The sequence below is a fragment of the Calonectris borealis genome, chromosome 10 (genome assembly GCF_964195595.1).
Source record: "Calonectris borealis chromosome 10, bCalBor7.hap1.2, whole genome shotgun sequence".
Taxonomy (NCBI): Eukaryota; Metazoa; Chordata; class Aves; order Procellariiformes; family Procellariidae; genus Calonectris; species Calonectris borealis.
In genome coordinates, this window is record NC_134321.1 from 21107670 (window position 1) to 21128387 (window position 20718).

The window sequence follows — 20718 nt, forward strand, 5'->3', positions numbered from 1 at the left end:
AGAAGGAAGAGCCATTTATCAGTGGCATTGGTTTCTTTGAGATAAAATGAAGGGGGAAATAAGGAATGCGGAAAAAGATCCAAAGGGAAGAGGGAAGATCTGTTAAGATGAGCTTCAGGAAGATCAGTAGACATAGGAGGCACATAGGGAGTCAGGGGAAAATATAAATATGTTTAACAGAAGGGATGGCAGAATTAGGGCAGTTAAAAAAAAAAAAGTCTGCCTTTTAGAGTCCTGAATATTTCAGCATGACCATTCAGTTCATGGCTGCTTATCATTTACATAACCTGTCGAAAACAAATGCATGCTGAAGATGTCTCCCTGAAAGGAATGACTTCATCCTTAGCCCTGTTATTTCAAGGTGTTTGCACTTTCTGTATTAATGAAAATTATTTCATAATATAATAGTATGTTATTAGTGCTATTGAAACTGATAACGTTCTCTAAATATTGCTAAGGCGTACATTGAAAGTGTATCTGATTTTCTTGTCTTTGTCTCTTGTTTAGTGTTAATGTGTGTCATGCTTAGGGGATGTATTAATGAACCTTTTTTTTTATCCTGCAATGACAATCCTCTAGGACCAGTCTCTTCATTAATGAATAATGATGGAACAGAGTAGGCAGGTGGGTCATTTTATCCTTTAAGTGCAGTGAACAGTCCTGAAGAGAATGCTGCATTGCAGCTATAAGCAAAATGGTTGTACAGATGACAAAATACTTTGAGTTATTTCTGGAACATTCTGGGTTTTAGGAAGATTCCCAGTTTCCCAAAACATTTTGCTTAGGAAAGGAATCTCTTTTTTTGCTATTTAAGAAAGACTTATTCCAATGCCTTCTATTCTACGAACTTGGAAACCTGAGTTTCAATAAAAATATAAAGTCACTTATCATGCTGTGTTCAACAGCCATTGAAAAGGACTTGGGAAGGCTTCTGTTTACAATATTTGTACAGCAGTTGGCTAGTAGTGGTTTGCGTAAGAATTTGGACTGGTGTTCCCCAAAACATATTGTGTGAAGCAGGAACCATACAAGAAAAACAAACGGACCAGTTAAGGAACTATATAAAGGAAAACCTACTTTGCTATCTAAACGAAGCGTATGAAAATCAGAATAAGATTTCCAATTAAAGTTACTAATGAGACAAACTAAAACCTCTAGGTTAAGTCATGTAAATGTTTTAAATGCTCCTTTTCCTCGGGTGAGCATAACTGGGATAACTTCATTTTTTCCATCTCTTTCAGTGTTAAGAATGTAATTAAGTCCCTAAGTAGTGCTTATCTAAATCTATGCCTCTGTGTTACACGATAAAAGGTCTTTGAGTGCTAGAATTCCGCTCCATTTTCATATAATAAGAAAGATGGGTTTAGTTGCTTTTCTTTAATCTCGTTTTGTTCTTTTCTGGTTTTGGTCTCTTTGCTTCTCTACTTGCAAGAATTTGTTTCTAATTTGATAAACAAATTATTGTGTTCTCTTGTTGCATGCTGTGTGGCTTCAACTCCAACTATCTGTATTGCCATAGCTGTGGGATGAGGAGGTACATGTCTCTAGCAGCAGCTTTGGGAAGCTGAAAGTGGTGAAAGTGGTCTAAAGCAAATTCAGTCTAAGGGATTTACCTATTCTCAGCCTCTGGATTTATTCTGGAACATCTATTCCTGATTAACCATTGTGGATTAACTCTTTGTATGAATGTTCTTATTTTGGATTAAGAGAACCTCTTGCCACTTGAGCTGGATTAAGCAAAGCAATGAATTAATGGGCTGGAAGTGAAATGAAATGGCTGGCACAATGTAAACATAGGTAACTGCTGTGCAAGGAAAATGGTTAAGCCATAAATTGATTAAATGACTTCTAATTTGAGATCTCATTTTAAATAAAAACTTAAGCTTCCACATGTATAATGAAGGTTAATTAATAACTGTAGGGGTTATTTTGGGGTCATTAAGAAAATGTGATTTTTGTTTACTCAGTGAAGCTGCCCAAGGATGGTTGTTAATATGAATTTGGTGCTTCTGTTATGATACAATATAATATTTTGATTTCTGCTAATGTGTCTGACGCAAATTCATAAGTATTTGTGACGTGAGCACACTTCTGCCAGGGCTTTGATGCAGAACTGCCTTATTACATTCTCTTGAATGTGCACTTGCCAAAAGGCACAGAAAGTTTTCAACTTCTCAAACCACAGAACACAAAGTTAAAAAGATGGAAGAAGTCATTCTTAACGTAAAGAACACATAGATATTATGACGAAATAAGTGAACAGACTTGAATACAAATACTTTCCCACTTTTGTCACCTTGAGTAGAGCTTCTTTATAGTTGAGCGATTTTCAGTGGCTTTTTGGATTGCTGGAACTCCGCATAGAATCCCTTGTACCCTTAAAGTGCTTCTTACTTTTGTCATCAGTGTCAGTGAGAATTGGGTTTTGGATCTGAAGTCTCCTCCTTCCAGGGGTCTCCCAGGGTGAGCTCTTGCTACGTGCTCGCTGTTTCTGTCTCGTGCTTGCCTCCGCTACCTTGCATTCCCACAGGTTTGCCAGTAGCTCCAGTTGTTTGGATGCTGCTGCCCAACTGAGAGGGTTTCCACCTCACCCCAGCACTAAAATGCAAGATGAGATGCAGGTCAGAGTCAGTTTTCTACAGAATATGGAATGAAAGTTATGTACTCAATGAAGAGTGAAAAACAGAATAGAGAGATATACTATTCATCTGTGGAGAAAACTTATGAGCAAACCTTGGTTAAGTCTTATGTGCTCTAGAATATTTCTATTAAGATTTGATTTTGAAGTGGGACCCGTTTAATGTGCGTAAAAATATATGGTGTCCTTGACTGGTTCTGACTTACACTCTTGCTACAGCTGGTGACGAGGAACACCTTCCTTGAGGTACTTACTTTATAATTTAATTTAGTATTTGATTTGCACTGGAAAAGAATCTGGCGAACTTCAGTAGTGATTATTGCATTCAGATTAGGTTAGCTATGTTGAGGGCTAATCAAGGTGATTGACAATATATGCTTCATGTGAGAGAGAGTCTATTCTTTTGGGCTTTTGAGTGTGCTAAAATAGGAGAGGTCTGTGGGTGTTGTGTTCCCAATGGAGTTCTGTTGCATGTGGGTATCAGAATAAAATAAGGCTGTATCTCCCAGTACATCTTGGGATTGCTTTGGTCACAGTTTATATTCTCTAATCATTCAAAAATAAAACAGGTGTTAAGAAAACGTCACTTTTCACAGTATTAAAAAAGGCATTTCTTGATATTATCCCATTTTTATTGTCCTTTATGTAAGGCTGAGAACTCTTTGGAGGAATAACATCACACCTGTTCCAATAGTGCCATCATCCCAAGTAGACCACCGCTGCTGCTCTACTCTGCTGGTCTTTTACACCTAGGCAGCTTTTGTGGACTGAATTAACTAATTACCAGAAGACTGGAAAGTCTCGAGATTTTCTTCGCCATCTTTTCTCCACTTATCTAGAAAATGGGGCAACAGGGAGCTTGTTTGACTAGCTAAATTATCAGTGCCCAGTGAATCTAAACTTTGATTATATATCTGTGTTCAGTTATGAGATATTCACTGTAATAATACTCATCTTGGCACCTTTGGATGAAATTTTACAGCTTCTTTCACTTTTATTGTTCCTCCAAGTCTTTGTAGTATTTAAGTCCACAGGAAAGGCAGATGATGATCTAAAGGATGGGTCCCGCTTGTTTATGAAGAGGATGAAGCAAACGGGTAACGCTGAGTGCAGCAATGTTTCGCAGGTAACAGTGAGCACAACGGTGTGCGTGCTGTGTTAGAGGTTTCAAAGGTCTCATTATTTTAATGCTCCTGAGCAGTGGGATGTAATCAGTTGGATGCTCAAAAAGCATCTTCCTATCTTACTGTCTCCTCACAAGCTGAGCGTTGTGGTTTTAGGTGACATCATTGTCACTTGCAGGAGCGATAGTGGCATTTAATGTTGCTTGCGGCTGGCATAATGATCAAGGCACTTTGTTTTCTTCAGCGTTCTCACTTTTTTTAGACACCTTGAAAACTCTCCTGAATGCGCAGCAGCACAAGATACACGCTAACGCTGCGCCTTTTGCAAAGGCGTAGCGTGGAGTGAGTGCAGTTGGTGTGCCGCTGACAAGCTGACATTACTCACAGGAAAAGCAGATGACGCTGACAAAGATAGCAATGAAATTAAGAAGAGTTGCCAAGTAGCAGCACTTGGAGGTAACACCTCAGAAAAATGCAGCTCATTGCTATCTGGTTTATTTGTTGTTTTTTCTTAAGTGAGGGTGGGAAAGAATCATGCTATGGAAGCAGACTCGGCAAAGTGGTTTTTTGGTATTTGCATTTTGACTCTTATAGACATCACAACAATGTGTCTCTTTCTTCAGAACATAAGGTTTCTTCTTAAAAGATTAAAATGTTTATATGAGGAATTAGCTACCTTAACCTACAAATTCCTGGCCTCGTCTAGGAACAAACCTCTTTTCCATGCTGCTGTTGTTATGAGAGCATATGTTGTTACGCTGTGTTACTTTTAACCTTTCCAGTAGGTTTCATCAAATAAATATGAGCTATAGACCCTTGGAACTGCTTATAGTAAAGAACCTGTGGTGATTGCAGTGACAAATAATAATAGTAAAGATCCTTCATGTAAAAAGAGAGATGCATGGGACTTTCGGGATGCTGCATGTGAGCCTCATGCTGTACTGGCTTAGAAGTCCCTCTGATGTGTCTTCAGCTGCATAATGTCTCCTTCTCTCAGGCCATGCTTTCCCAGTTGCATTCCTTGGGCATTTTCTTTCTCACATGACCGTGACTGTCATCCTGAGTGGACATGCTCTGTGGAACCGAACAGAAAATCATGAGAAGTCTTTAGCGAGTCTAGGCCACATCAGCCTAAAAGCACATGATAGTGAGGAGAAGCCAGCTGAGGCTCTCCTTAGCATATATTCAGCTGCACTGAATTTCAGTCAGATGGCCTCAGTTTCTGGGAGATTTCAGACCTGTATGTCCTTTGAACATAATGTTTTACTTGCAAAACTTCAAGTGACGTGAAGTTGTACTGTTGATAAGAAATGGGAAAAATCGAATTGAAGGCTTTTTATCATGAACAGTAGACAGTCCAGCAGCTAGTTTCGTAACTGTGGATTTCTCTGTTGTGTGTTAATCAGTAGCAGGAGCCCCAGGCTGTGTCGTCAGTCACACTCACGTGGTATTGACAGTAGGTGTAGGCCTGTGCACAGGTGGGCATGTGGCTCCATCCTTCTTTTCTCTCTCTTCTGCTAGGAGAGCATCCCAAGCGTAGCCTCCATGTTATTCCCTGCTCTACCGCTTGCCCACGGCTGACTCCGGGGGAGTCCTCTGGCCCTGTGCTGGGGGATCGGTGGGGGTTGCCTGTTTGCCTGCACCTTCTCCAGGACTCGGAGGAGCGCCTGCACACTGCAGCTCCGGCCGGCAGGAGATGCCTTCACGCAGGCACTTACTTGAGCCATATAACCAGAGCCTCCCTCAGGACCGTGAGTGATGGTCGTGATTCCGTTGGGGACTTGCATTTCCCCGGGCTGTGCTGTATCACACAGACAGGCAGAAGCTGCCTCTGCAGCAACCAGAGTGGTTTGCTTGGCAGCAGCACTACTCAAACCGTGGTTTGGGAACAGAGAATCACAGATTGATCTCAGGGTCTTTTTTCCCTCCCCATCCCCTGCGGTTGCCATTAACGATACATATGAAGTGGTGAATTTCTTTGTAGGGTCCAGCGAGAGTGATGATAAGTGGTTATGAAGGTGTGTTAATTAAGGAAGGCTTTCCACTTTGACTTCATTATGTGCTCATTTATTCCTTGTTCTTTTTCTTGGCTAAGACTGTGGATCTCCTCCGTTAAACTTACTTAGTTGCTCTTCTCTGCCATTACCCGATTCGTATGTTAGTGCTTTTCAAGCCTGATCCTACAGAACAGCCCGCGAGTGTGTCTTAAGCTGCAGTCAGGGATGCTTGATTTCATTTAAATATTAAGGGCGAGAAAAAGCTTTCACATTACCTGGAACAATGATATTATAACTCAGCATTGTAACAGCATGGTTTTGATAGTATTGCCTCGTACTCTCGGTCAACTTCATTGAAATGGTCCCATCTTGCACGTCTGTGTTTCAAGAGGAGATCGGAGCTCTGTGGGTAATACATACGGCTGTGCAGGGGGCATTTGTACAGTCTGCTCTAAATCATAATGTTACCTTCTGTGGGAGTGAAATCCCAGCTCTGCTGAAATAACCAAAAAAGACGTTTGAAGAAACTGTCTCAAGGCTTTGACTACGTTTTCAATTACATGCCTATATTTTTCTGGAGAAAGGGAGGGAGGGAGGAAAGGAACCGTTACTTTCCCCCGTTCCCTCTCCGCCTCTTCCAAAAAGCCCCAGTACTGGTCAACTGCTGAGGATAGACGATGTATCCCCAAAGTACCCGGCGCCCGTGGGGTACCCCGCTGGCTTGGGGTTGGTTGGCTTAGCTGCAGTAAAAACTTTCCATAGCTCTTAGGTTAACTGTCTCGTAATGCTAGGTGAAGATCTGCACTGTTACTGCACTACTGTTTATATATAATGTAACAAGGAGTTTTTAATGACTTTATTATCTGGTAATGGGTGGGAGCTGGATGGTGGATATACATACTGGATTATTAGTATTTATTAGTATTGCTGCCCTGAATCGGTGATGACTTTATTGTACTTGATACTACATCTCCAGGAAAAAGAAAAACATCTCCAGGAGCCTGTGGTAAACAAGACGAGACATTTGAAAATGGTGTAGCGATTATTGAGTGGAGTAAGAGCTCAAGAAATGATTTCTGGTGGGATGATTATCTTCCCTCTCAACAACCGTACTCCCACTGACAGCAGTACATTTGTCAAAAAGAAATCCTAATTCCTCTTTCTTCATACTGGACCTTCAGCTCTCATTGAATGCTTTGTTATCAGCCTTTGCAGAAAGCTTTTTGTTCCCTTTCTAGGCAAGAAAAATATTAGTCATCTCTTACGATGCATATCTTGCCTTTAATATTTGATGTCTTGGCTGTTGCCTTGATATCGGCTCATGGTTATGCACTGCACCTCGGTCCAGTCATTAGCTTATTATGCAATTGGGCTACCTTACGTATCGGGAACTATTTCTGGTTCTGCTGTTATTATCTTATGTAGATTATTTGTTTCCTGGTTAATAGCTTCTTTTCAGAGCAATTTTACGTCAAAAAGAAATTAGAAGAAGATAGAGGAAATAAAACCAAAATGGCTAGATGGGGAAATGAATGAAACGTTGTGAAGCATTCAGTGCTTCTTGGTGGTAATAAATCCTGCATGGTATCTTGCAGCCGAGTGTAAATCAGGAATCCCAGGAGATGTGAATTTACTCTCCTGAACTGCCACCAAACTGTCTGGGGCAAGAACTTCAGCCTTTCGCTGCCTCATAAAATTGAGATAAAGTTGCTGATGCATTTCTACAGCTAGAAAGAGAATGAGAGAGAGAAACTCATTGTAGAAATTCAAGTTGTTCCTAACATTTACATTAGATGTATCAGTCTATAAGAAAGAACATTGAGCTCTTCAGTTACTTTTTTTTTTTTTTAAAAAAGTCATGGATTTAGAGGTGTATTTATGTACTTGGTGTGACTTCAGAGTGATAGTTTTGATTGCAACCTATAACAGGGGAGGTTTATATGAGGGTTTTTGTAGTCAGCTTGCTGCTTTTCAGATGCTGAAGGGTGGTCCCTGTGCGGTGGGGTGGCAGCTGAAGCCGCGGCAGAACTCAAGAGGGCAGGACACGGTGACTTGGCCAGTTGTTGCGGTTCGATGTGAAGAGGGAGGATGATTAATGAGGAAATGGAAGGGAGTTAATTCATTTGCTGGTTCTGCCACTTCTCTGCCCTTCTTTTCTGTACGTTGTCTGTTTAGATCTGGCTGTAAAGCATTGGACTCCAGGAGGTTCTAAATCCTGCAAGGGTCTGTTGGCAGCGCTGCCAAATGGACTCGTAGAAATAGCACCAGCAGCGTAAAGTTTACAGGACACGTGCTAGATGATTTGTAGTTCCAAAGGTTTTTGATTTTGGGACAAATTTCTTTAAATTTATGTAAACAAATGTAAGCAAGTGATATTAATGAAAACAGGTAATGAGATTCATTACACTCTACAGACAGCTTTGTTGTTCTGAGATTAGAAGGAAATTATTATTCATTGCGGTTCATTCACTGGTGAAATTCAAATTCAGCTTGCTGAAACTAGTAAATGCTCTCATTAAATATTCTCCTACTGACAGATTGGATTCTCTTAACTGATTTTATTTGAATATGGCCTAAACAAAATTTCAAAAATTTTTCAAGCAACATACATGATAAAACTGGGAGGCCACAGAGGCAGCCATTCTAGGTGTGAATGTTTTCACTTTGTGTTTCACATTTGGGGTGTGTTTTAGCTTTTTGAAGAAAGATCAACTTGTGTCAGTAAAACAGGTAGTTTAATGCAATGTATATTTATGTGGCATACCTGGTACCGAAGCAGGTGTTTGTTTTACTTAGATACCCTTTAAACAAGTGCCATGAAGACTTCATGACCTAATGAAGACTGATGCTGGATTACGTCATAGTGTGCTTGACGACATCTTTATACATAAGGGACAAAATAGACCTTCCTTAGCATTTGATCAAAACTAACAGTAATCTGTTAGTTTACTGTGCACGTCTCCTTGCCTTCTCCAATTTCTTGGCTAGGGACAGTTTCCTAAGGCAGATCTTGGAAACTAAATCTGCTAGTTACGTTTGAGTTGAAAATTTGACTTTTTGAGCTCTTTCACTCACTAGATAGATAATGTTTCTTAGATTGAAGTGGAAGAAAAAAAGGCTTACTGTCACTTCTAGCTTTTTCAAGAGAGAAACAAGAGAGAAAAGCAAAATAGCGCATAGAAATTTGCTTCCAAAGCCAGAGAGTAAAATCCCACTAAAAATGTTGAATGAGATTATGGGTTTGAATTTTCTATGTTACAACAGCAGTAACTGGGCTAATACCTCTAATTCGCATTATGAAGTTCTAAGAATCTATGCGAGAGCTATAGAAGTTGGTGGGTCTGGGCAAGTTGTACTAAAGCGTTATGTAGCCATAGTAATGGCAGGGGTTGTTTCATAGTTAAATGTGAAATAAATGGAATTGGTGAAACAAGGCAAGGAAAATGAAATAATTGTGAAGGTGATACTTTGTGGTGTTCTACTTTTTAGTTTCTGTGAAGACCTAGGTAATGTGGTGCTAGAAATGCTCACGATTTGAGACCAGGGTGATAGGAGCTCATGAGATGAAATATAGGCTTGTGTTCTTATAGGAAGAATTCATGCATGTCATATATCTGATTGCCATTGGAGTTCACTAACCAAAATAGTCAGTTTACCTCTATGCGTTAAATTCAGTAGCAGTTCAGCATCACTGTGAAGCCTTTACTTCCCTTGCTGAACCATTTTTTTGCCTTTGAGGTTAGGTATGCTGTGATTTTTAAATTACATTGTTTACAGTTTTTGCTGTTTGAAAATTTTATCTACTTTTCTGGATGCATCAGAAAATGTATAGAAGAAAGTAAGTAATGAATGGTTTATTTGCACAATTAGTGCAAATGTAAATTCTCCATTCTTCATCTAATAATTTAAGCAGATGTGAAATATTCTCTTAAAAGTTTTATGGTTTTTTTAATTGTTGCTTTAGTAGTGATGTGCTTTTGCTATTTTTTGCAGCATCAAAATAATTCTCTGTTTGTCATGGTCCATTTGGTTGCAGTGGAGATGACTGTCAGAGAAATACAATTTTCCAGGAAGCATTAATTGAAATGATGGTTTTATGTTCAGCATGCAGTAGCTGACACATGTAGATAAGGAACAGAGAAAATTCATTAAGTGGCATTTCTCCAGTTTTTTAGTCTTTTTCTCCCTCCAAAAAAGCAACAATTAAAACAATTTCTGTATAAAGGCATACCAGATGAAATCAGAAATGCATTTAATATACTGCACAACATTGTGGAAAATGTTTTCTATGCAATCACTTTTGTTCAAACAAATTTTGGGGAAGATTTTTGGAAACTGAAACCTTAAGAAATTATTCAAGTGCTGGAAGCATCAGTAATAAATTTTTACAGTATTTCCTAAATCTGTGCATACTATTTGTATAGCAATTTAACCCAAATCTGCATATCATTCTAAAACACTTGGGTCAAGCAAAGAAGTGTTGTGCAGCTTCACCATAAAAAGCACTTAAAAAAAAAAAAAAAATTCGTGCTTGTGTGGACACATGAACATAAACCCAGCCAGTCTGTGGCTATTCTCATTCAGAATATAAGACGAAAGGCTGCTTCTTTTGCCAGTAACGTATGAAGTCTGAAATCATACTGAACTGATATTTCCATTCTTTTTTTTTTTTAAGTCCCCACTGGTTCTTCTTCACTTCCTTAGATGTTTTATGTCTGCATATAGAAATGATATTTCAAATTACTTTCATTTGCACTGTTCTTTCATTATTGTCGCAGGACCCAATACTTAAATTAAGGGACAAGCGAGAAATTAAAAAAATATTCAGGAATAGTAATGAAGTCAGTATGTGTAATATGGAAAAAAAAAAACACATAAAAAAATCTAGCAGCAGGAAAGCCATCTCCTGGTTAAAAGTACTGGTGAGGACAGATGTCCGCTTCCAGATCTTGCTGTGCTAATTGACGTTTTTACCATCTGTACTGCCTGTCAGCGCGCACTAGCTGGGAAGCAGCATCCCGCAGATCTGCCAGCGCGACAGAAAGTGTGAGTGACCTCTAATCCTCTTCAAGCAATTAAGTTAGCCTTGCTCAAAACACCTTTAGGACTATTTAAAATAATGCTTCTGTATAAAGGAGATTATTTGAAAAAGATCAGGAGTGCCCCCATTATACCTTCTGCTGGCAATAGTATTGAGAATTAATGGAAGCTTTTGCAAAATAAACATCTTGCGTTGCCTCAGATTCTCGATCCCGTTTCCCTTAGCTGTGTCTCTCTGTATTACTTCGGCTTCTGTGTATTTTATTGCCCCATTCTGACTTTATCTCTACAGTAACGCTTAGGACTATTATGTGATTTCATCAGTTGGTCTGTAGATTTCTTCATTCCATCCTTTCCTTTCTCTCTCTCTCTCTCTCAGTATAGGATTGTGTTAGTTTCTGGTATTGAGTGGGAGAAAAAAAACCACCAAAATTCTGCTTAACCGTTTTTTGAGGGATAGCCAGATCTCAGGAGAAAGGAAATCTTTTCGTTTGAACTGAACATTGAATTTCATTTTCCAGCATTTCTAAATGATTTACAAGAAAATACATTTGATAATTAAAGATGAATATGCTCTTACTTTTAGGTGAAACTGACTTGGTATTAATTTCACCAAGACCTAGACTTATAGAAAAGAACAAAATTTACCCTTGTCTATTTATGGGTCTTAAGGAGGATAATATTATTAAGAAAAATGAAAGAACACAATTAAATAAAATTTGTCTAAATTCCAACGTAGGTTACTTAGACTATAGTCTGGAAGATAATGGTGACCATAGATGCTTTATGGTCTAGTCCTCGACCTTATGGTGTCTAAATTTCTGCGGTGTCTAAATGAACAATTTTTGTCTTCGAGAAAAAGCAGCTCTTTGAGTTCCAGTATCTCTCTTTGCTTTGGAGGCTTCTCAGTATGTACATGTATTTATATGTGCGTTATGATCAGTAACATAGGACAGGATATGTGTACTTTTTATGGCCTCCTGACAGTGAAGTATATAGCATAATTTCAAAGTCTAGGTAAATACAGTTAGGATTGTTGAAAAATACTGTGGCTATTTCCTGTACTATTTCAGCCATCCCTTTCATGCTGTTGAGTCCCCAGTCATCTGCCTACCTGCTGGGGCTGGCCCACCACTGTGCACATATGTTCTGTATTGGAAAATAGGCATTTTTCAGACATCTCTTCCTTCCACTTTCCAATGTGCTTTTGATTTTTTTCTGTTTCAGAGTTTTGTATTGCTACTTGTAGGTGCATTGTATGAACATTTCTCCCAAAACCCCTACCACTATCAATGCTGTCAATGTACTTTCCTCTTTACGTATGAAGTCACTGCTGTATTTGGAGTAGGTTGTGTTTTGGGGGACTCGTGCAAATTGTGCATGCCATTTTTAGTGAAAATCCTTCCTTGTGTTGAAGGGCTTTGCAGACCTCTGAAAGCTAATCAAACTGCGTTTGTTTAGTCTCTGCTAAAGGGTTGTCCCTACGTCAGATCCCATCAGTGGTGACTCCCCTGATCTCTCACATGCGTTGTCCTAAGTTCTGTGATCTGCATTGGTTCACAGAAGGGCAACTACCCAGGCTTATAGCCTGCAATTCGTAATTCATAGGGGAAAGCGTTTTCCCCATGTTGGAAGCTGCCTGGGAGCTCATGGAGGAGCTGAGAGGTTTGACATGTTATTGTTTGAATCACGAAGAATAATGTAGACATACTTCATAATAGCTGGAACCTGTCTGTTACAGTGTCACTAAGCACTAGGTACTGAAAATTAAATGAAGTGAGGTAATCATAACTACAGCGTGCCTTTATCTGGGAGAGGATAGTGTTTCTTAGAAGCTGAAGGTGAAATGAAAGTTTGATGAGTTAACCAAGAGCCAGAAGCTACACAACAGCTGTAATTATATACCTTAAGTGAAAGGTGAGTCAACATCTTTGCCTGTATGTTGTGGTTTAACCCCAGGCGGCAACCAAGCCCCACTCAGCTGCTCATTCACTCCCCCCGGTGGGATGGGGGAGAGAATCGGAAGACTAAAAGTGAGAAAACTCGTGGGTTGAGGTAAAGACAGTTTAACAGGGAAAGCAAAAGCCGCGCACGCAAGCAAAGCAAAACAAGGAGTTCGTTCCCTACTTCCCCTCGGCAGGCAGGGGTTCGGCCATCTCCAGGAACGCAGGGCTCCATCATGCGTAACGGTGACTTGGGAAGACAAACGCCATCACTCCCAATGTCCCCCCTTCCTCCTTCTTCCCCCAGCTCTATATGCTGAGCATGACGTCATATGGTATGGAATACCCCATTGGTCAGTTGGGTCAGCTGTCCCGGCTGTGTCCCCTCCCAGCTTCTTGTGCACCCGGCAGAGCATGGGAAGCTGAAAAGTCCCTGAGCAGTGTAAGCACTGCTTAGCAACAACTAAAACGTCAGTGTGTTATTAACATTATTCTCATACTAAATCCAAACCGCAGCACTATACCAGCTACTAGGAAGAAAATTAACTCTATCCCAGCCGAAACGAGGACACTGTGCTGTGGTAGGATTGATATGTTCAGAAAAGCATCACTTTGGTCTTGAGGAAATTACGCTTGGGCCTGGTGCTTTCATCCGAGAGGTGACTTACTGGCACGTGCACATTGCTGGGAGCGGTTGCACCAGTCCTGAACGAACGAGACATAACGCTGAGTACCATCAGTGCATTGGGATCCTGATTTTTTTCACTTGGCACCTTGAAGATGCTATTAATAGGGCTTTCCATTCCTGAAGTATCCTATAGGAGTTGATATGCTTTGGGGGAGGGAAGGGCTTACCCTCAACGGCGTAAGGAGAGGAATCCTTACAGCATGGGATTGATCCTTTCCTCTTGCTCTCTTGCAGGCACCTTTGTAGTCCTCTGAGGTCAACTCTCAATTTAAGTATTTTCGTTGTGCCATGTTAGTGTGAACAAGCATGAATAACTTTACGTTGCTGATCACATTCAAAACCTATAGTTTTGTGACTGTTCCAACTAATATCAAATATTATTTGGCAGATGTATGTAACCACTTATTTTATTGCAGCTCTTTCTGCTGCAGAGTGGTGTATGGGCACAGTTATTCTACCCTAACACTTGCAAGTCTCCCCCCCCGCCTCCGAAAAGGCGCTAGACGTGCATACATTAATATAATTAAAAAATAGGAAAAAAAGCACCTAAGTAAGTTGTTCAGTGCAACCACACGTTCTTACACTGTATCCTTAAATTGAAATGTTCTTAAGTTGAAGTATCATGCAAAATCCATGCATTTTTATATCGATTTAAGGAACCATATCATTTCCTTTTTCCTTTCTTTGCATATATAACCTGTCACTTTGGCTATCTTTTTTCACTTCAAAAAATTTGATGCACAAATCCAGCAATCGTGTGGCAGTACATTTGCAGCAAGAGAGGTGGCTTTGAAGTAGAACAAGACGTGCTTTATTGATTTATACTTTGAGGTCATCGACCCGAGGTCAGAACAAAGACATGTATGCTGCTTCTACTGATATTACCAAAAGCTGCCAACAGCTATTCCAACTTCATCCCAAATATAATTTATTTGTGCTTTATGATCTATTTTCACAAGTCTTTGCTTTCATGTGTGTATGTATTTATATACATAGGTCTTATTAAAGTAAACCTACTAATTCAAAGACTTTTTTATGATTAAAACTGGAAGGGATTAGTACCAAATAGAGTCCATAAGGATTCTCTTCAGAACGTAACGACAAATCATCTCGCAAAAGGAAAATTTAAGTGGAAAGTCTACCTATTTGTTAATATACCATAGGTGGTACAGCTTGTAGTTGTTCTTGGAGAAATAATTTATAGGAATGCAGATATAAGTGGGCATTTTCTATTTCACTGCAATTTTAATTTATTTTATTTTATTTTGTTTACAGGATTAGCTGGCACTGCTGCAGACCTAGAAAAAAGAAAGCTTATTTTTGGAAAAAATTTTATACCTCCAAAGAAGCCAAAAACATTCTTACAGCTAGTCTGGGAAGCGTTGCAGGATGTGACTCTTATAATCTTGGAAATTGCAGCCATCATATCTTTGGGGCTTTCGTTTTATCAGCCACCTGGAGAAGGGAATGAAGGTAAAAACTTTATAGAAGTCATTTGTATAAATTTAAGTAAAACCAGTCCTGTGTCTCAAATTGATTCCATCCCCACCCTCCAGAAGGTCACTAACAGGAAATTTCCATGTGGTTTGTTCCTATTACCATTACATCTGGTACTGACATATTTTTTGTATGCTTGACATTTCTTTATGCAAATAGCTGAACCTCCTGACATGTGCTAAACGAGTTAAAGAAAAATCATAATATTCTTATAAAACTGGAGTATTTTTGTTTCTGTTTTCACCTTTGAGCTTGTGTTTGGTGTTTGTTTATTCATCTTAGACTGCTGTTTATCTCAGTATAGATGAGAAATATGTAATTGCTTATATAAATAACATATCCTATATGCATGAACCTGGACAGGTCTTCAGCTAGTTTACACCAGCTGAAGGCTTGAACTTAGTGAAGTTCACTCATTTTAGTATTTTTATTGATACAGCTAAGGCTCGTGAGCCTAGCTCAAAAGGGACTATTAGATGCTAGGTCATGTTACTTATAAACTTTATACTGCAGAATCCTTCTGCGGTATCTGTAGAAAGTTTTAACACCCTGCCTCCTCTTTTCTCCCCCCCTGCCCCCCTTTGGAAAGTACTCTTGAATTCACATGCTTAAAATATTTGTTCCTCTACATAAATGCAAGATTTCCATTTCTGGCAACTGATCCAGATTTTCCCCCCCCCGCCCCGCTCTCTCATAGACTTATAAAGCTGGATAAAACATGCTGTGTGAAGTGACGTGAATAGCTTGGCAAATGTATGAAGAATGTCTTCCTCTAAATATAGCCTTGAAATGCTTTTTACATTTGCTTCAGTTTCCTTTGGCTACTTTCCTTGAAGACCCTTCCTTCTTCCTTTTCCATTCACAAGCAGAATAAGCACGTAGCTATGCATAGCTCTTGTAGCATATTTATGATTCTTTAGTCCTTTATATATAATCAGGAATCTTTTATTGCTTTCTCACTGCATTTTGAATACATGACTATTGATTCAGCAGGTGTCTGATTTAGGCATGAAAAGATAAAGGAGTCATTTGGTTTTTAACTGAAGAAAACGTTATTTATTTTTATTACTTCATATAACTGGACATAGTAGAATACCTCGGGGACATTGTAAACCATGAACGATGCTTTACAAAATTAGGATTTAGTTCTGCAAGCTTTTTTCTTAGGCATAAATGTTATTTTTTTAATTTATTTGGTGGGAAAGGAATTTTGAAAATAGGATTGTTACAGGTTTTAGGAAGAGGGGAGTTGTGTCATCAGATGATTTTTTTTTTTTTTTTTTAATTTTTCTTCTTATTATTTTGATACTGCATTTAAAATGTTTCTTTTCCCATGGGAAGGTATGACACATCTGAGATTCTGAGATAGTCTGAAAAGCTCAGCAGTACAGCCTGGGAAAAAGTGTTTGTGTTTTCCCATAGCACAGTATTTTATCCAATGGTCACTGATTTCCCTATGTTTTCAGAATTGTTTTCCTGGAAGGTTTTGCTATGTTTTACACAGGGATAATAAATCAAGTTAGTGAATATCTTTTAATCCAACTTTTTGAACACGTTGCAAAGGTCCTTTACATTTTTTTGAAGTCTGTCTTTGAGCAGCTGTATAAATGTGGGAGATTCTCTTTCATTTTAAAATTAGTATGTCCTAATCTGCTGGCAAGGATACCTGTCATTTATTGGTAGATGTCCTTTTTAAAGAGTCATGAACATTGAAAAACTGACATACTAAGCTTGATTTTGCCATTGGTGAAGTGGGCTGTAGTCATACTTGGCATTGTTTTGATGGTTTTGCATAACCTTTGGTAACCAATTATAAAATAAAATTCTATATAGACTAATGTTGAGTGAAATTCAAATGAACTTTTATGAAGAAACAAGATATGCTTTGCCTACACTTAAGCCAACAATTTAAACTATTTCTTGAGTTGAACATGAACCTGGATTCAGACCAAACATGGGCCTATCTGAGGAGGTTGTAGTGCTTTGGAAGAGCAGCAACTCGTATGCTTTCTGTCATGCGAAATGTCTGCTTGCCTGTCGAAATCTCATATTCATTATACATTGCTCTAGGTTGGTCCATCTGTGCATTGCTCTCGTAACAGAGAATGTGGAAGAAAATACTATATAATATGTAATGTCCTCGCAGCAGTCTGCATTGTGCCCGATCTCTTGAGGTGAGGGGGTCGTGTTGCCTGTGGGATGTCACAGGAATCCCTACCCAGTGACCGGGGAAGTGACAAGTGCTCCTCTGGGAAGTGTGAAAACCTGTTTTTTCCTTTTCTGACTCTTCCCAGAATGAAAACTATTCATTGAAACGTACATTTATTCGCAAGTTTCATGTTTTTTCTTGAAAAGAATATATTTTCTTCTGAAAATACAGCCCAATCTTAGGAAGGGGAGCTGGCATTTCTTGCTGTCTACTCTTGAACTTGCCCAACTCCTCCACAGCCTATTTTAAAAGTTTCTCAGACAGTTTCTGGATGAAATTAGTAATTGTGCTGTCCAGCCTCCTGGACGATGCCTTTGTGCCACTCCCTGGCGCTCAGATCTCCCCTGGGCTTCTTCATGGAAGCAGCGTGGAGGGGCCGCGGTGCTCGCTCGCAGCCGCTGAAGCTTGTTCTGTGGGCTGAGTAGCTAATGGTCAGCTTCGCTGAACGTTTTAGAAAGAATTTCTATTTCTAGATGATGCATTCTTACCATTTTGTTTGTTTGTTTGCTTTCATCTGTCCCTAGAAGCTGTTGGTATTTGCTTTTCCTGATGGCAATGTGAAATATAAAGCTTGTGACATTCAAGTTTGTCTACAGCTTTGTGTAAGAGGATGCTACTTTTTGACGCACGGTTGTTTTATAGCATGTAAGACAGCCTCCTCTTTTGAATTCTATTTTTCTTCTTTTGTTTTGCAAAATGAAATGCGTTTCCATTTTGAAAATGAATCAACAAGACTGTTCTTCCCACGCTGATTTCCCCAGTCATCGCTGCTCATTATCTGAACTCACCAACTTACTGTCATTCACAAGGACCTTCCAGAGTCTAAAAACAATTGTAAACGTAAATTCAGTACTGTTGCAATGTAAAAGACTTAAAGAAAAAAAAAAAAAAAAAAGAAAAAAGGCGAGACCTTTCTGAGCAGGCAGGTGTGAGACCTGTCTGTGAGTGGGGTGGCCGGGGGAGGTGACTGAGAACAGCCAAACTCCACGCAGGTTCATGGCGGACGTAGCGACACTGTGTGTCTTTTATTATCACAGTGGAGTTTGTGCTGCGGATTGGCCTCCCGTGGCACAGGGTAATTGTGCTCATTCGTTGGTCACGGCTAAAAGTGCCATCTTATGCCTTTTTGATGACTTTTGATGACTTTATGCCTCAGTGGCTGGGGCAGGATGGAGAGCAGAGCATGAGCCTTTCTGTTGGAGACAGAACTCCAGAGAGGCCCGGGATGTAGAGCGAGGTGAAAGGGGACGTTTCCACAGAAATGACTTTGTCACGGCAGAAGCAGTACCATTAGCCAAATCCTTTTTTTTCCCCTTTGCTCAGAAAGGCCTTGGTCTGTCTTCAGGAGCAACTTGGATGAGAAGTCTGGCCAGGGAGTCGTAGCTGAAGCCATGAAAGATGATGTGTCTTGGGAAGTATCAGAAGGGTTTGGACAGGCTGGAGTCTACAACGAGACCTGGATGTCTTTTGTTTTCTTTATTGTCAAATACACAGAGAGATCTGAACAAGAGATGACAGGGGTGTAGCGCAAGTCCATTAGAGCCACCAACGTGGGGTGGAAGAGTGTCTGAAAAAGCCAGAGGAAAGCGAGGCTGTGATGTGGCTGTGATGTGGTTTAGCCTCTTCAGCCCGTGTTGGGCGCGGAGCCCGGTGGCCGTTACCCGGTCGTGAGAGCGGTCGTGCTGCGCTGTGAGCCCGGGCCTCGGCCGCGTCAGGGCTCTGCCAGGCTTCGGGCCAAGCCTCTGCCCCGAGCCACGGACCTGCCACCGATGGGGAGGGGTGTAAGAGCTGAGGGAGAAACCGGGTTTCTCTCATGCAGGACATTTTGATATTCAGCATTTTAAAAAAAAATATTAACTTTACATGAAAGCTCAAATAAGAAAGGGATAGTGGAAGTAAAATTTTACAGAATGTTTAAAACTGGCCCATTGTTTTCTTTCAGCATTTTTGATTGACACGATACTGTCTTGCAATATTTCATTTGCTTGTTGCTTAGGACTAACTTGAAAAGTTGTGACCGTCTAAAAGTGACAGCCTTTCTTTGTAGGAATAAGGGGTAATAACATGAAAATAAGAGACTTTAAGACATACCTTGTGTATTTTTTTTAATCAAGCATACATATACATTGCCTTTATATCTAATGTATTTACATCTGCCTTTCACATATCCAAAACTTTTGTCTACCAGTGACCTTATTAGTTAATATAGTAAGTTGAAGTCATCTTTATTTTTTAAAATTGATATAGCTCTTTCTTTTTGGGCACTTGAAACCTACTTCAATTTTTGAAGCTGTATCCGAATTAGCATTTAACTGATTTCTGCAGTCTTAAGTGCAAAATATTTTTCTTCTGGGGCTTTTGAAGGAGGAATGCATGATAAAATCCACACATTCAAAAAATATTAAAGTGCATTAATTGCTTCAGGAATCTTGCCTAAGGTTATAGTCTAATGTATGTGTATGTTAGTGCGTTTTGCTGTACTAGGCAGTTATAAGCGCAAAAGTTCATTTTCTATGTGTATTTCTAGATTGGCTATTGTTTCCCATTTTAAGCTCTGAATGTTGATACATTGCTACGTTTAAGTCCTTTGACTGTAGCACAATTGCATTTCCAAACATCTATAACGCAGTTTGGTATTATCTTGAGAAAAGTGAGTAGATTATTATCTTCTGAGTTGCATTCAGTTTACACTATTGGAAACAGCTGACATTTCTGCAGCATCAGTAGCGACCTTTCTCAACCAGTCTTAACTGGAAGAAGTAGTAATCTATTGCTGATAGTACATGAAGTTTTTGTTCTACTACAATTCTTCATTTAAGATATGGGTGAATCTTGGAAAACATGATTTCATTTTCTGCTGCAATCACAAAATCTGATGTACACGAATTACTGGATAATAGTGTAGTTTGCTTTTATTGCTTCTCCAGAAGCCACTTCAGGTCCTGTGTTTTCATATTTCTTAGCAAGAGTGAAAGTTTCAAGAATTTTGTTCTCAGAAGCTATGCTAGAGTTGTTTTTATGATCTGCTTTGCATTCCCTTTTACCATCTGACAGGCCATTAGGAGCAATTGAGAACTTCTGCATAAATTATTGTCAGCCCTGTGGCAATTACTGCTCTCATTACTGATCCACACAGAATCATTTTTCCACTCTTTCAAAAAAGTGCAAAACTGCTGCTGCGTTTTAGCAAATGTATTTTGAGACAAAATTGCCGATGCAGATGTAGTCTCTACTACAGTGGTGATCACATAGGGATGCGACTTAGGCAAATTAAAGATACATTGTTCCTCAGGACAAAATCCTTCTGTGTCCTGGGTTATTAGATTACAGACTCTATTCCCTGAGCAAACAGAATACTGAGCCTATGATATGTACAGAGGATTTAACGAATATATGGGGTGCTGGCTTCTTTTTTTTTGTTTGTTACATAGACTAGAGTTAGTCTGGGACTATATTTTGAGATATTTGTCTTTGTACATCAGTCTGTGGTGAAATCATTTTTGTATACAGGTTGTAAAGTATCAAGTGTCCAGTTTTTAAAGACAGTATATGAATAGAAAAAGCTGCTTCATGAGATCAAGT

General features: G+C 39.5%; 1 protein-coding gene across 1 annotated transcript in view; it reads left to right on the forward strand.

The window, feature by feature from the left end:
- Positions 1 to 20718, forward strand: part of ATP2B2 (ATPase plasma membrane Ca2+ transporting 2) — a 436864-nt gene that overhangs the window by 290027 nt on the left and 126119 nt on the right. The window contains exon 6 of the mRNA XM_075159342.1: positions 14706 to 14903. Coding sequence (XP_075015443.1) covers positions 14706 to 14903 — 198 coding nt within the window. The remainder of the gene's footprint in view (positions 1 to 14705; positions 14904 to 20718) is intronic.